At 40.1% G+C, this 16,555-nt stretch overlaps 2 protein-coding genes across 8 annotated transcripts in view; one reads left to right on the top strand and one right to left on the bottom strand.

Annotated features, from left to right (window-relative positions):
* The window catches only part of MOB3B (MOB kinase activator 3B), a 191,878-nt gene that overhangs the window by 4,616 nt on the left and 170,707 nt on the right, over positions 1-16,555 (top strand). The gene's annotated exons all lie outside the window — the stretch shown is intronic.
* On the bottom strand, positions 2,301-4,944 carry IFNK (interferon kappa). Its single transcript, XM_074361486.1, has one exon. It carries the CDS (start codon positions 3,641-3,643, stop codon positions 2,897-2,899), a length of 747 nt encoding a protein of 248 aa, XP_074217587.1. The 5' UTR covers positions 3,644-4,944; the 3' UTR covers positions 2,301-2,896.

A 16,555-nucleotide genomic window follows, 5' to 3' on the forward strand; every position in this document is an offset into this window, starting at 1 on the left:
CGGAGAGTCCCTTTGCCTGTGAGAGGAGACGGTGTCTGTGCACCTGTTGGAATCTATACCTGCCATAATCTTAACATATACTAGTATCAACTTTTTCTTTCTGACTGACTCCCCATCAGTCCCTCTTCCAAGGAGACTCAACTGTACTCTCTCTCTCTCTTTTTTTTTTTTTTTCAATCCTCCACCTTTTGATCCTTGCCGCCAGAGAGGGGAGAAAGGAAGCTTCCATCTGAACACTGTGACTGATGTACCCACTCAAGCTTTTTAATTGGAAACTGCATTTGCCTTTGCAGAGTTCCAGGAGTTCCCCTTTAGTGGACTTAGAACTTTTGTGCTTCCACTTAATAAAGAAGAACGAAGGACACAAGCACAGGAATGTGGACACATAGATCACTTTGTGCAGTGATTTTTGGGTATTACCAGTGGGACCAACAAAAGAAAAAAGGCAAAATCGTTGAAGCACCAGAAGGCACTTTACAAACATTTTATTATGAAAATGATTCCCCAAGGAAGGATTCCTTTAAATCTCCAGCAGCAGCAGGAGAAAAGCAGGAAGGACCCAGGTTGCTCAAGAGGTGTCCAAAGGCATCATTAACAAAGTGAAAGGGCACTGCCTGTCCCAGCCTATCCCAGTAAGGAAAACAGGGTAATTGCAGTGAAAGATAAGATTGCACAGTTTCTTCAATTTTAGAATTAAAAATAACCCCTCCCCACCATTGTAGAAAAAGTAGAAAATACAGAGGTGAAAATTAAAACAAAAGGAGGAGGAATATTACAAATAAGGCCCCATCGAGCACACTTACTCAATTATTCCCCTGGAATAAATTTCTGGAGATAGGATAGTTAGGTCTAAGGAGTTAATACACTTTTTTGGGATATTTAAGATTGGCATATTGTCCCGTAGGAATCGTGTGCCAGTTTACCCTCTCCCCATCAATACACAAAGGGGTATTTTCCTCTATATTCTCCACCCCATTAATACTTTATATTATTGCTCTCTCTCTTTTTAAAAAAATCTTTGCCAGACTGATGGGAGGGAGAGTGTCATTATCTTCTTTTGATTTTTTTTAATCGTAAATGAGATTAAACATTTTTCATATTGTCTTTTGCTTTTTCTTTGTGCTTATGCCAATTTGTGTCCTTACCTATTTTTCAGTGAGCGTGCTCTTTTTCTGACCAGTGGTGCCTTTAATAAAAGCATCCCGTTCTGACTTCTGCGCCTGCTGGTACAATCAGACAATCTTTATTGACTTGAAGTGCCAATTCTCTTCCCTCTTGCACTGCAAACATTTGGCAAGACTGCAACCATTAATGACTAAAGTAACTACTGACATGGTCCCAGTAGAGTTATTAGGGAGACCACACGAAGGCATTATTAGAGAAATTCATGGAGAATATCAAGTGTATACTTTCTACTTAGTAGCTTGCATGCCCCAGCTCCTTTGTAACTTGTAATGCTCCTTTAAAAATTTAGAACAACTATGGATGAGTTCTTTTTACTAAGTGAATTATACTAACTCTTTTTATTGTATGATCCTCCCCCGATAACCACTAGTTCTTGTTTTTTTAAGCATTTCTTCTAACGTTTGGACTGAATTTGCCTCAGTTTTATCACAAGACTTTCTCTTTTTGACCACACCGTTTGAGCCCTGTACTTGGATGAATCTTGAATCTAAACAGTTCAGCAGCATGCTGTTAAAGCCATAGCAGGGGAGGCCTTACAAGGGCCCAGCCAGGTACATTTCATCCTCTTTGATGCATTCGAATGGCCACAATCTCTTTGGTAATTCTTGCTTGAAGGTAGATGATTCTGAAATGGGGTAGAGAAGAGAGAGAGGAAGAGAAAATTAATTTCAGCTAGAAGATGAATGAATACAGATGCAAGACCATAGCAGAAAATTTAAGTAAATAATCTGGGTGATCTAGGAACAGAATAACTTTCAAAAAGGTGAAATATTTTAAAGTGTCATGTGTTATTAGGATGACTAGTTAATTTAACAAACAAAGTGGCCCTCTGGGAAAATCCGATGTCTGACTGTAGGTGTTTCATTTCAGGCACAAAATAAACAAAAAATAATGCAAGGCATTTACTACCTTTTTCTGTGGCATTTTCCATGCCTTTAGATGTCAAAATTTAATATGCGTTAGGAATGAACTGTGCTCCCTGCATTAGAATCATAGGCTCTCAAAGTTTGAACAAAAGCTTACTGGTCATCTAACTCAACCCTCCAATATTACCGTGGATCTTCACTCTCTTAAAATAATACAATGCCAACCTACAAACTTAGTGTAATTTAAACAAAACAAGTTGAGAAGCATATGGACCAGAAATTTCTTTTCTTTCTTTCCTTTTTTTTTTTTTTTTTTTGCTGCTTTTTCAGAGGGTAGGGAGACAGGAAGGATTTTAACTCTATGGGAGCTTGTATAGCCCTTTTAATGTGAACTTTCCTAGAATTAATAACCTTGGCACCAAGAGGGTTAAGTCTTTGAGGTATTACATTTTGCAATATTCTCTGATCCATATCCTCTAGCCATCGGCTTGGTGGCTTTCAAAGGTGACGGAGCAAAGCGAGTACAAAATAGCTAAAGGAAAGAGGAACAGAGAGTAGAAGATGGAGAGGGAGTCTCAGTCCTTTTATAGTGTCTTCAGGATTTCCTAACAAGATGCTTGGTCACCCAGGGGATGGTTGGCATCAGCTTTCTTAAGACAGGTGAATGGGGATGATGTTGTAAGGTCAAACTTTAGAAACAGTGAGCATTACATAAACTACCACCAATACAACCGAGGGGAGACTTCTAGGAAAGCCACAACAATCCTTTAAAAGAAGATGAAGGCAGAAGAGAAGGAAAAGGAGATTTTTGGAGAGAAATGGAATTTTAATTCTAAGAATATACCTTATTTCCTGCTGAGTAGTGCTGTGAATTTATAAAAGAAGTAGAAACATCTTTTGAGTTCCGCTCGGACGATCTCCCAGGCACAGTGACTGTATTTCTTATCTTTCAGGAACTTGTCTATCCTGTTGAAATATCTCCTCAGTTCGAGGTTACTCAGCTGGGAGACCGTATCTCTGGAGTGTTTCCTCTCCTCCTCTTCCATCTCTTTCATGTCTTCATTTTCCTCCTCCTCTTCTTCCAAGCATTGTTCCAGGTACCGTAGCTGCTCATCGAGTCCGATCTGAAGTTGTCTCAGGTGTTTCTCTTCCCAAGTGGATTGGAAGGTGTCTTGAATGAAGATGTTGAAGGCCTGGATGGCCATTTCATAGAAGGCTTCCTTGATATCCCTCTTCAGAGGCTGGGCATCAGATAGGATCTCTAGGGGCAACTCAAAAGCTTTGCTTTCGCTTAGACATTCTGTAGGAAATGAGTTGCTCATCCTGCTCAGGAGTCTCAGGTTTTGCCAGATGACTCTCCTCTGGTAAACATTCAGCAGGGTACAGTCCAGAGAGAAGATGCCAGTGAAGAACAGACCCACGAGGCACGCTGGCCACAGACACTTTCGAGTCACATCAGGCATTTTTTTTCCCCTGTCCCGAGCTGAAAAATCCACAAGACTCAAGGTTGACATTGATGTTTTAGGTCTTGCGTATTCTTCCATGTGCCTTTTATACACCTGAGGATCCTTAGTGGGGAGGAGTTTTCTCATTCATCATTTCATGGTTCTCAGGAGTTCGGCCCCTTTCCTTTGCCTCTGAGGCTTTTTTGACTTCAGGTGACTACGCTGGCTTTGGAAATGTTATCTTGTTTTTTGTTTTTGAGAAAAGTGAGCAAACCATTACCATTGCATTATCTTAGATGCCTGGATGATCCATCCCAGTACCACAGAATCGTCAGAACAAGACTGATGCAGACTCTTACAGAAAGAACTGAAAGCTGTGACTCTATACACTTGCTCACTCATGCAACGCTATTACATAAGAGAGAGAGAGATCTTCCAAGAAAATATTTTTTTGCACCTGGCCCTATCACCAAACATCTTCTCTCATTGAGTTAATCATAAACATTGGCCAAATGACTATGATTATTTGATTGCAAGGCCACTAGAACATAACATAGCTTAGATTTTTTCCAATCTTGTTAAAATCAAACTCCTATATTTGGAAATTTTCTCTTTTTATTTGATTTTTGGGGTCTCCAAAAAGAGGAAAAACAGAGTTGGTCATTGAGCACAGCACTTATTACATAGAAGGCCAGGCAGCTTAGTTTTCTGCTGCCATTTAGAAAATGTTGAAACGCTCCGACTAGCCTTTCCGTTAGTTAAACCTGAACCAGCATTTAGCATCCCCGCCAAGCATTTTGTTTGCCTCTGTTCTCTTTAGAAGTCCTCCAGAGGGTTGTATGTGGGGGAATATTTTTCTGCCTCACTGACCTCTCTTTTGTAGTATCATGCATTAAAAAAAAACAAACTTAGATATGGCTTAGGCAGTATTTTAAAACTTTTGCTTGGCTATCTTTCCTTCTTGCTTGGAGGTTCTGTGCATGGCTTTTTTTTTTTTTTTAAAGATTTTTTTTCCTGTTTTTTAAATTGAAGTATAGTTGGTTTAAAATGTTGTGTTAATTTCTAGTATACAGCACAGTGATTCATTTATACAAATATGTATTCTTTTTCATATTCTTTTTCATTATAGGCCATTACAAGGTACTGAATATAGTTCCCTGTGCTATACAGTAGGGCCTTTGAAAATTTTTTTTAATTGAAGTGTAGTTGATTTACAGTGTTAGTTTCAGGTGTACAGCAAAGTGATTCAGTTATATATATATATACACACACACACATACGTACATATATATTTTTCTTTTCAGATTATTTTCCATTATACGTTATTACAAAAAATTGAATATAGTTTCCTGTACTACACAGTAGGTTCTTATTGTTTATCTATTTTATATGCAGTAATATGTGCCTGTTAATCCCCAATCCCTTATTTATCTCTCCCTGCCCCTTTTCTTTAGGTAACTATAGTCTGTTTTCTATGTCCATGAGTCTGTTTTGGTTTGTAAATAGAATTCTTTTTTTGGATTCCACATGTAAGTGATATCATATGATATTTGTCTTTCTCTGACTTACTTCACTCAATATGATAATCTCTAGGTCCATTGATGCTGCAAGTGGCATTACTTCATTTTTTCATGGCTGAGTAATATTTCATTGTATATATACAGTAGGGCCTTATTGGTTCCTGTTTGTTTTCTACTGAGGAGGTATATGATCAGCCATTCTAGCCAAGCTAATTCACACCTGGCCCAATATTACTGTGGTGGTGATGGCCATCCATCATTGATGGTTTTCACTCTGTTTGACCAAATAACTGTCTTCTGGTTATGGCCAAAGAAAAAGCATTTCTTTCTCCAGGAATGTGAAATGGGGTGTTATTAAACAAGGCTAGCTTAATTATCACCTTAAAAAATATATGCATTAATTTTCAATAAAGTCATTTTAGAATGATGAACAACCACAGTTCCACAAACATGGTTGACTTTGGAAATTTGGCTTGAAATGTTCTTGTCTAAATCAGTTGGCTGCACCAAAGTCTAATTGTAGACAAGTGAGTCTTCTTAAAATCCTGGCTTTTCAGACTGGTTCCCTATAAAAGAAAACTTACTACCTATGTTACTCTATATGCTCTCTCTGTATGAATTCTGAATTCACAGAGATATTTTGTGGGATGACTAAGTTAGGAAAATAATTAGGAAAATGGGCCCTTTTATGAATTGACACAACCTTCCTGAGGAGAAGGATAGTGATACGTATCAATAACCTTAAAAATGTACATGATCTTTTGACTGAGCAGTGCTACTGCTAGGATTTTATCCCTGAGAAATAATGATGGATGTCTTTAAAGACTTAGCTGTCAGGAAGTTCATCTCAGTTAAAAGCTGAAAACAGTTTAAATGTTCAGCACTAAGTACTTGGTTAAGGAAATCATCAGTAGAAAACTTCTGTGCAAGCATTAAAAATTGTGTTGCTAGGGGGAGGATATAGCTCAGTAGTACAGCATGTGCAAGGGGTCCTGGGTTCAATCCCCAGTACCTCCGTTAAAATAAATAAATAAATAAAAGCATAGAAAAACCTAATTACCTCTCCCCCCAAAAATAGTTATGTTATGGGAATATATTTGGTTACTCGGATAGATACACTTAGTAGCTTAAAAACAAGCTTATGTGATAATATATAGAGTCTGATACCATATTTGTTAAATATAAACATATGCATACATGTACAGAAAAAAACCCAGAAGTATATATGCTATAAATATTGAGCTATATGCTATAAAAGTCTAACTGGAAAAATAATGGATGATTTTTATTTTTGTATTTTTACTTACCTCAATTTTTAAAGTTTTCTATAGGCAGTAAGTGTTTCTTACTTAATAAATCAAACTGTTTTCAAATGAAGTACATTAAATAAAAGAAGGAATATTATACATCTACAGTAGGATCAATACTTCTTTATTTACTTAAACATTTCTGTTCTAGGGTACTTTAAAAGGAGATGTGAAATTTCCCCAAGATTCAGTTCTAATTCAGTTGATAAGAATAATACAGAGAATATGGGAGTTCAATGTACTATAATTGCAACTTTTCATTAAAAAAATATGTGTAGGTTTATACACACGCACAGACACACAGAGTCTGTAAAATGCAAAGCTCTTCTGAGGGGCAGGCCATCTTACGTACCTCAAACAACTCCTTATACCTGAGGCTTTTTGAATTGTCCCAGTCAGAACTGCTTGGTCCTCTTTTGGGCAATGCTTTGTCCTCCTTAATTTTGGCTTTTTAAAATAAATAATTGCTGAAAGTGTTGATCTCCCAGTTTTGTATTCTCCCTAGCCACCCATGGTGCTTAGCATACCTCACAGTTATTTGAGATAGTTCAGTCATAATAAACAAGCTAAGAGATGGTTCAATTGAACTTCTTTGTTAAAAGGTTCTGTCCATGGGTGATGGAGGTGGCTGGAGATCTGGCTGTTGTCAATCATCTTGAAGGTCCCTGTATTTTCTGCTATGAACATTTTATCATTTTACCCTCCTCACCCCAAATTTCCTTTATTGTCATTCCATATTACACCCTCATTTATTCAAGACTGTGTTTTTAGCATCTACTGCATGCCGATCATGGGGCTAGGTCTTCAAGGAGAGATGAGGTATGATCTCAAGGCATCCACGATTGGAGGAACAGTCATGTTCGTTCTGAGTATTGTAGGTGGCAGGAATAATTCATAGGTCTTCCCTATAGCATTCACCTCATTCCTCATGGGCTGTAAATATTAATTGATGATAATGTTGACAGTATTCATGACAAAAAAGGACAGATGATTGACATGCATGTCTTCCCCTCTTCCACCATTAGAATTGCTTCATTTAGCAGATAAAAATATGGAACACCCATGCAATATTTGGGATGTACCTATATGAAAAAAATCATTCATTATTTATCTAATATTCAAATTTAACTGGGTGTCCCATATTTTATCTGGCAACCCTACCCACTGTGCTGTTAGAGCACAACTTAGACATGGAGTCCTGTATGGGAAGCTTTTCCTCTGCTAGCTGTCCACCTCGTGCAGACATACATTCGATTGCATTTCTGTGTGCACACCTCCCTAATAACTCTGCACACTTTGAAGGGGGCACCTGCTGTACCAAAACAAAATAGTACATACACACACACGTATTCTCTCACACATAATTGCTCTGGTCAGAAGCATTATTGTGTGATCAGTCATCGGCCATGCCTCTGTTCTGTAAAAGCCATGCCATCCAACTCTATCTCAAAGTACAATCAGAAAATTGAAAAGAATGGCAGTGTAAGGAAATGTTTTTATTCCAGAATTTGTCTGTCACAACCGCCCAGTCCGTTACTGTGAGCTGTGTGTTCACGTGCTAACACTGTCCCCTGATACCTGCTCTTGTTTCTCTAGATGATTACTCTGTGGTCGGGCTTTCCTCAGAGGGAAAGCTGGTGAGCAGGGGCTGCCCTGCTGTTGGTGGAACAGTGTGAAGTCAAGGTGGATTACGAGGCTGACAGTCATGGGCAAGACCCATTTTTTTTTACAAAATGGAGATGAGACATTTCAGTCTAGACGACATAGCTGTGATTCAGCTCACGGGCATTTGGCATCTGGTGGTAAGATTCATGGCTCTCTGTGAAAAAGCAGGTTTTGAACCAGGGTGAGAGTCACATGTGGCTCATCCATGTTACTCAGGACATGGAAGTAAGCCATTCCATTTGCGGGCTCAGAAGGTGATGGAGCCCAGGAGGGAGCTCAGAGGTGGGAAGCCTTGTGTCCACGCCTGGGAGTGCTTTCCCTACGGCATGTGGACCACGGTCACCACAAAGTCGTGTGCAGCTCTGTTAGCCCAGACCAACCCTGAAGCTCCAACAGCTTGTCATTTCATTCATTCCCACTGCCTCCCGCCTTGGGGTCTGCCTCTCCCCTGGTCCTCTGGTCCCTTCCTTGGCTGTTCTTCTCCTAATGATGTACCCGATGTAGTGATTTAAGTGACAAGTCATACGTGGATATGTTCATATTATAACAATTTAAACACTTCAGGTAAAGTGAAAGCTTTGCTTGCCAGCTCTGCCTCACGTCATGCCTCTCTGCTCCCCTGCAGTAGCTACAGTTACCAGTTTGGTATGTCCTTATTCGAGATCTGTCTCCCCATGAAACGCTAAGGTCTGTCAGCACAGGTGTAACTGCTGGCTTGTTAGCTGCTTGTTCTTGAACACCTGCAGGACCCACAGATATGGAGAGACACCTGGGCCACTTCCAGGGGTGATATGTGGCGTGGGAGTAGGGAGACTGGTACATTTTTTTTTAATTGACAAAACAGGATTATAAAAATTGTGATAAGTTTTGAAGTTGAAGCTTAAGTGTATCCCTGTGAGTGTATATGTGACATCACTTGGACGTAATTTTTAAAATCTGTATTATAAACCCTTCAAGAATATGGAACCCAGGCTAAATGGCACAGTGGACCTGGACCAGACAGATCTGGGGTGCATTTCATAGTACCCTGCGTGTCATAGGTGCTCAGTAATTATTTCTGGATGACTGCCAAAAGAAGATAATGAAGCCATGTCTCAGTGACAGGGAAGTGATTCAGTGGTTTTGTTCTGCTGTAGAGATATGGGGAGGACAAAGTCAGGTGTTGGGGAAACTGGAGGAGTTCACAGAAAGAGAGATGGCAGCTCAGGCATTCATTCAGTGTCCCCCTCCACCGACTTCCATCATCTTCTCTTTGGGATTCCCTGAGGCTGGTCGGGTCCTGAGCACTGTCATACCTCTACTGTGCTGCTATTACTGAGTTCTGGGTAGTTTGGTTGACTCATACATCTTTCCCTCAAGCAGGCAAGAAATGTGTCATTCAATTTTGTATGCATCGCGTCTCTTAAGTAAAGACATTCAGTGTCTGCCATGTGATTTTTTTTTTTTTTTTTTTTTTTTTGGTATTAACTTGTGCTGACAAAACTGCTAAGAGATTCCAAAATCATCCCTTCCCCCTTCTCCCTGAATGTTGCCACTTCTTTGTGTTAGGTGCTCCCGGTAAGTGTCATTTTGTCATATCACCATTATAGAGGTTCTTGCAAACTTACCCCTGGTTCTCTTTTAGAGCCCAGCTTCAGATAATAGACATAGTCACTTCCTCCACAGGAATAATTTGAGCTTTTAGAAAATGATCCCTGAGAAAAAGACATTTAAAATGGTGGAATAAGGATTTAAGTAAATAAATATGTACCATCAGTAAAACCTAGTCTCAGTTTGGGGATTAACAGAACAGCTCCCATCTAAATCTTTGTTCCACTGTTGTTTCTCTTGGTCTGTCTGAACCCTAATGGGGCTTTCACTTCTGAGATGGTGGCAAACATTCAGATGAGAGAGGTCACCTACCAGAATAACTTTCTCCTTTACCCCCGAATAGATGTGGGTTTCTTCCCAGACCACATCCGAGTATGCCTGTAGTCTGGAAAAACCACAGGAGTGGAGCGAGTGATGGACAGAGATGTCCTCTTGTCTTGGGTAAATATTATAACAGACAGAAATGGGGACAGTGTCTTCTTTTAATTACTGTCAGTTTGCATGTGGTCATAAGGTTTCCTGACAATTATGAAGAACAAAGAAAAGCATTATTATGCAAAAATTTAAGTGGGCTTTTCTTAGAAGATTCACATACCCCAAATTTTAGGTTTTTTTTTTTTTTAATGTGAGCAATGCCTGGGTTTGAGGGTGGTGTCAGGAATAATCTAGAGCCATGGGGACTTGGGTGGGGGCTCTTTGTTTCCGACAACACTCCTGACCCTAAGTAGCCTGTGAAGTGCAGACTCTAAATCATAGGCTATAGGGTTGGAAGTACGCTTAGAGATAGACTGTTGGAGTCAGAGAGGTGAAGTGTCTTATGCAAGGTCACAGTGCAACTTGGGGGTTAAGTCAGGCTGAGACCCAGGTCCTCTGACCTCAAGGCCATCAGTGTATCTTTCAGTGCAAGTACAGAACTTCCTTTGCTCTGCCTCCATTGAGAGGGGCAGCCCACCTGCAGCCAAAAGCAAGGGGATTTTGGAGGCTGACTCAGCTTCAAGGCCAGGCGAGGATGTCATGACTCAAGCTCTTTCTGGTACTTCATAAGGGCTTTTCAGCTTTGTGAGGAAGGCGTTAGCAAAGGAGGAAACCCTGAGTTTGACACCCCTAATATTTCTACAAAGTTACTTAAAATTTTGCACATAAAGACTAGTAGGTTTCCCAGATTCATAGGTCAGTTCAGGACTAGAGTGATTGCCTTAGAGAAACCTGGAATAGGTTTCCTGAGAGACTTCCTCCCTGTCTGAAATTAATTTATTTATGGATTCATTTACCTATTTTCTTTGTTTTCCATCGCATCTCCAGTGCTTAGGACATAGCATGTGCTCACTAAATATTCATTGAACAATTAGGTGTGTGTTTCACTATTTTATGAGTATGTTTTAATTTAAATTGAATTTCAGACCAGGTCAATAACTGCCTCTTGGTAGAACTGTGTAACTTTGCACAAGTCACTTAAACTTTCTGTACTTCATCTATAAATAGGGATAATAAGAGTAACTACCCCAAAAGGTGGTCGTGGAGATGTAAATTGCTAATAACAGTGCCTGGTACATAGTAGGTGGTCAGTGATGATCGTTATGATTATCATCATCACTGTCGTCGTCGTCGTCGTCGTCGTTGTCATCATCATCATCATCATCACCATCATCATCATCATCATCATCATCATCTGTTGCCTAGAGCATAAAGACAATGCTAAATTCCAGGAGGACAAGAGTAGGAAAGGCATATGTATCCCCTGTCCTTGCAGAGATTCCTAGAGGCAGTGATATCTGAGCTGAGTCTTGAAAGGCAAGAGCTGGTGGGAGTTTGAGTTAGGACAGTGATGGTTGGTGTGGAGAAGAAGGGAGTTAACTGGGAGGTAAGACTGGCAGATCTTGGTGATTGATTTGTAGTGGGAGGGGGAGAAAAAGGAAATAGACCTGGTAGAAGCCCCATTTTCTAGCTAGGTATATGGTGTTGCCACCAAGAGGTAGCATGTATGAGAAGGAGCAGGCTTAGGGGAACAATGGTGAATTCTGTTATAGATGAGTTGCTCTGAGATGTCTATGGGATAGCCAAGTGGAGCTGTCCATTTGGCAGTTGGATAGATGAGGGCTGGAGACTGATCCAGGTGGGAGAGAGGGATTTGAAAGTGTCAGTAGAAGCTGTGGGTGATAATTAAGACCCTGAGAATCAGTGGGTTGTCCATCTAAAGAGAATATGTTGAGTACAAAAAGAAGTGTGAGCCAGTTTCAGAACCTAGGAATCTCCTGCATTTAAAGATGGGCAGTGGAGGAGAAAACTGAAGAGGATGGTCACAGAGGTCACATGAGGAGAATGAGGAGTTTTCTGACCCTTTATCTACCTGTTTGCCTAGATAATGCTTCACAATCCTTCTCAACACAGCACTCTAAAGCAACCATTCCCCACTAACCATCATTAATCTAGGCCTGACGCCATTTTGTAGATAAGATACTTGAAGCTCAGAGAGGGGAATTAATTCCTTTAAGTCTAATGTCAAAGCCTCTCCTTTCTTTCCTCCTTTGTGCTTTTCTAGCGTATGTCTCCCGTGAACTCAGTTCTTGGCAGATGTCACCTGGATTGACGTTGGCTTGGTTATTTCACTTTTACCATTTGGGGCTATGGGATTTGGGGAATGTATTAGTTTCCTTGGACTGCTGTAATAAATTTCCACAAACAACAAACAACATGGCTTCAAACAGCAGGAATTTTTTCTCTTATGGTTCTGGAGTCTAGAAGTCCAAAAGCATAGTGTCATCAGGACCATGTTCCCTCTAAACCTTCTGGGAAAGACTCTTTCCTTGCCTCTCCTAGCTTCTGGTTATTTTGGAAATCCTCCGTGTTCCTTGTCTTGTAGATGCATCACTCCAGTCTCTGCCTCCATAGTCACGTGACATTCTCCATGTTTTTGTGTGTCCCTCTGTCTTCTAGACATAGCCTTTAGGTATTCTTTGGTGACAATCTACATAGTTATTAATAATAATAAAAGATACTATTTATTTAGCAGTTACTAAGTACCGACTCTTTATATAAGTTATCTTTAATTCTCATAGCCACTATATGATGTAGATGTCATTATCCTTAATTTAAAGAAAAGGAAATGAAAGCTTGAGGAAGACTTGCCCAAGCTCACATAGCTAGAAATCCAGAGAATTAAGATTCAAACCCAGGTCTGTCTGAGGCCACACTGTATTTTTACAAGATCTAGGGTTGAAAAGGTTTGGTGTAAAATCCACTGTGGGTAGCTACACATTAAAAGCCTATTTCATTCCCTAAAGGATTTGAAGGAGCTTCTAAAATATATACAATACAAGAAAATAAAAATGGTTAAAGAAATCAGAGTTGAGAGAAAACAAGATGAACTCAGGGGTACAGTTTGAACATAAGCATGCTTATTATGATGTCCAGGGTCATTATGGTGGAGGGTTGCAGATCTGTCCCTGGGCTTTCTAGAAGCAAAGAGGAAATATGACCTGTTAAAGTAATCACGGTATCCAAAAGATAAAACAAACTAGCAACAAAGATAAATCCTCAGTAGAAGCAAAGCTTTTCTTGGTACAGAGTCCTGGGCAGAATTTCTCCTGCGGGCCTTCAAGAAGAGAGTGCTGTGGGATTTCCTGAGCAAAGACCTCAGAAACTTCCTTGCAGGAGTAACCATCCCGGCATCACCACCGCATGCATTGCAGGGCTGACTCTTGTAACCTCCCTCTGTGTAGGCAGATGTCACATGGCTGATGTGCATTTCCTTGGTAGGCTTTCTGCAGGGGCTTGCTGAATTTCCTTGTGTTGAGTTACAGAAGGGTGTTCATCAGTTCTGGGATTGGGAGAGCGTTTCTTCATCATGGCTCAAAGAGGGGAAAAATGTAGTCACATGCATTGGCGTTCTCAGGGTGTCCAGTGTGGAGAGACTGCCCAGACATTTCCAGAGCCCCTGCCCAGATCCAATCCTGCATTTCCTATCACATGTACAGAGGAACTTTGGGGAAAACTGTCTGTAGGCATGACTCTCCTCCATTTAGTCAGAGCTGGGAAAACAAGCTATTTTGATGGATTGACCCAGTGCCATCAATAAAAAGTGAAGTGTGTGCTGGACTTCCACAGTCGTAGGCTGGAGTTGCTGTCTTCCTCTAAGGGTTATAGTCTTAGATATGGGAACCTGAGGAAGCAGCCTGTGGTTTTACCCTAGATTAAGGGGACTTTTTTGTCTCCTGAAGGAGCTTCTTCATAAGTTGGATAGCTTAAAATTCAAAGCAAAGATAGCCTTATGTCCCCAAATACTATAGATAGTTAAATATTTAAGACATCCTCTTGGGACTATTAATTTTGCAAACTCAAGCATTTTTTACTTGAGAATAGAACTCATCTATGGATGGCCTCAGAGCTAAAACTTCTTAATAAATTTCCAGGAGAGATGCAGTTATGAGAGCAGAAATTGGCATTGTCCTATAACCATTCCCACTGAGACAGTGCAATAACATTCGTTGCCAAATGTGATAATACAGTTTCTTATGGATGGTCCATAGGACAAAGAATGCTGAGATTATCTGCTGCCTATAATCTCATCCATCCATCCATCCATTCATCTCTGATGAAATGATGCCTGAAACAAGGTAGTAAAACAGAAAAAGAGGTGAAGAGATTCAGATCCTATTAGAGTGTCCATATTTTCAGACAATAAAGAATAAAATTTTAGGATGTTCTAAGTGTTATGAAGGAAATAAAGAGGGCAAGAGGGTAATTGTGAGGGTAATGGCTGAATTAAGACTTCAGGGATGAAGAAAAATCAGCCATGTAAAGAGCTGGAGGGAGAGCATATCAGGTAATGAGAAAAGTATGTTCAAAAGCTCTGATGGAAAAGAGCTTGGGATATTCAAGGGACACAATGGAGATTGGTTGTGCTGGAGCGAAGGGAATGGGGAGGTTGGTCCCAGGATACGTTGGGGGTGTGTAGGGCATGGCAGCCATGATGGAATCCCAGTTTTATTCTCACACTAGTGAAGACATGAAAGAATGCTAAGCAGGAGAGTGGTGTGATATGACCTGTGCTTTAAAGAGAACACTGTAGGGACTCATTGCAGGGAGCAGTTTGGAGAAGGGGCAAGAATGGAAGCAGGGAGGCCCGGTGGAGAGCAGATACTTCAGTAGGCCAGGTGAGAGTAGTGGTGGCCTAGATAAAGGTAGAAGCAGTGGCAATAGAGAGAATAAGACGATTCAAGAGATGTTTTTACTAAGTTGCTTATGATGCATTTGGGTCCAGGCTCACATCTGTGATCACCAAAGGCAGTTTTGCAGAAACAACGTTGCTAATCCATTGGATTATAAGGTCTTGACTGAATTAACACTATATTTTTTAGATAACCAGTAAGTCATCTCATTTGGCATTATATCTTTAACTAGATGGCCTTAAACTGGGTTAGGTCCCTTATACTTTGGACAACAAAATGAATAATGTACTTAATTGGACTTGGGTTGGGATCAAAGCTTGAATTTCCCAGGGTTAGCTGGAGGCTTAAGTTTCTGAGAGTGTCCTCTTGATACATAACAAATGCATATCCCTGTACATTTTAACAGTTTTAAGTAAAATAGTGTGTTTCAGGATCAGTTTAAATTGTCTGTAGTCAAATCATAATGGAATATAATCACTATAATACGACAATTCTGAAGTTAGTGAAGAGTTTCTAATCTGTTATTTACTCAATATAGATGAAAACCTGTAGATAACAACTCCAGTTCTCTCCAATTTGGTTCTCTAAAAAGTCTCAGAAATGTCTAATTGTCAGACATGTCAGTCCATACCAACACTCTGACACAAACTAACTATACTCCCACGAAACACAGGTGTTTGATGGGCCGAGTCAAGAGGTTCTTGTCACTAAAGTTAAGCAGTGGCGGACTTTTCTTGTGTCACAGAAGAATTTTTAAAATGGAATGAGTGTTTTGTATTTCAATGTTTGCAACAACATTTTTAAACTTTTGGCACCTCTGATGGTTTACCTGAAGTAGAAGCTGGGTTACAGTGTTATCTTAGTTCTAGATTATTTCGTTATTTTATGAACTAGTGCCTGATTTGGCACACAAAGATTAGAGTCATTATTTTACATATAATTTCTCAGTATTTCATAATTTTGCAAGAATCCAAGGGCTTACAGATGCTCCAAAGCTACTGTAAAAAACACATCTAAAAATGTAGAGTGGCTCATGCATGATAGAAGTATATCTCTCTCATGTAAAATTTGGGAAGGAGGTGCTTAAGCTGTGGTTGACCTTCTTCCAAACAGTGATCACGGACATAAACACTTTCCATCTTGTGGCTCTGCCATCTGCCATGTGGCTTCCAAGGTTTCAGGGCTTATCTTTATCGAGCTGGAGCAAAATGGCAAGAGCTGGAGGGATGTGCGTGGGAGCATTGTGTGGGTTAGGCTCGGAGGGGCACACATCACTTCCAGTCACATCCCATTGGCAGGAATTTAGTCACATAGTCACAGCTGAGTGCAAGGGATGCCAGGGTTATTTAGTCCGGCCATGTGCCCAGGAAGTAGTGGGACTACTTTGATGAACAGCTTGCCCATCTCTGCCATGCTTCTGATTCATTTGGAGAAAGTCTCACAATCAGAATGTGTTGGCGCTGGTATTAGTTGGCTTGGGATTGGGCTGGCATGATGGGACACATTGTCGATGATACCCAATAAAATTTTTTTAGAAATGTACTTGAAGAGAATTGGCATTGTCAGCCACCGGAAACTTTCTAGCAAGGTTATTTAAAGAGCAGCAGAAGAGGTACTGTTGAAATAAAAGATTTTCAACTTTTTTCCCCAAGGCTCTACAAATAAGAAGAGAAGTGATTAATTTAGTGTCTTTTTAAAAAGCATGCTTTCCTTACAAGAAATCTATTTTGGTAGAAAGGTAATGTCATTTGCTTTCTTTAAAAAACAGGACCCACGGAACTTATTTCCTGTAAGTACCAACATGTAGAA

The sequence above is a fragment of the Camelus bactrianus genome, chromosome 4 (genome assembly GCF_048773025.1).
Source record: "Camelus bactrianus isolate YW-2024 breed Bactrian camel chromosome 4, ASM4877302v1, whole genome shotgun sequence".
In the NCBI taxonomy this organism is placed as follows: domain Eukaryota; kingdom Metazoa; phylum Chordata; class Mammalia; order Artiodactyla; family Camelidae; genus Camelus; species Camelus bactrianus.

Coding starts and splice junctions, on each gene's coding strand:
- IFNK (XM_074361486.1), bottom strand. CDS start 3,643: ATGAGAAAACTCCTCCCCACTAAGGATCCTCAGGTGTATAAAAGGCAC.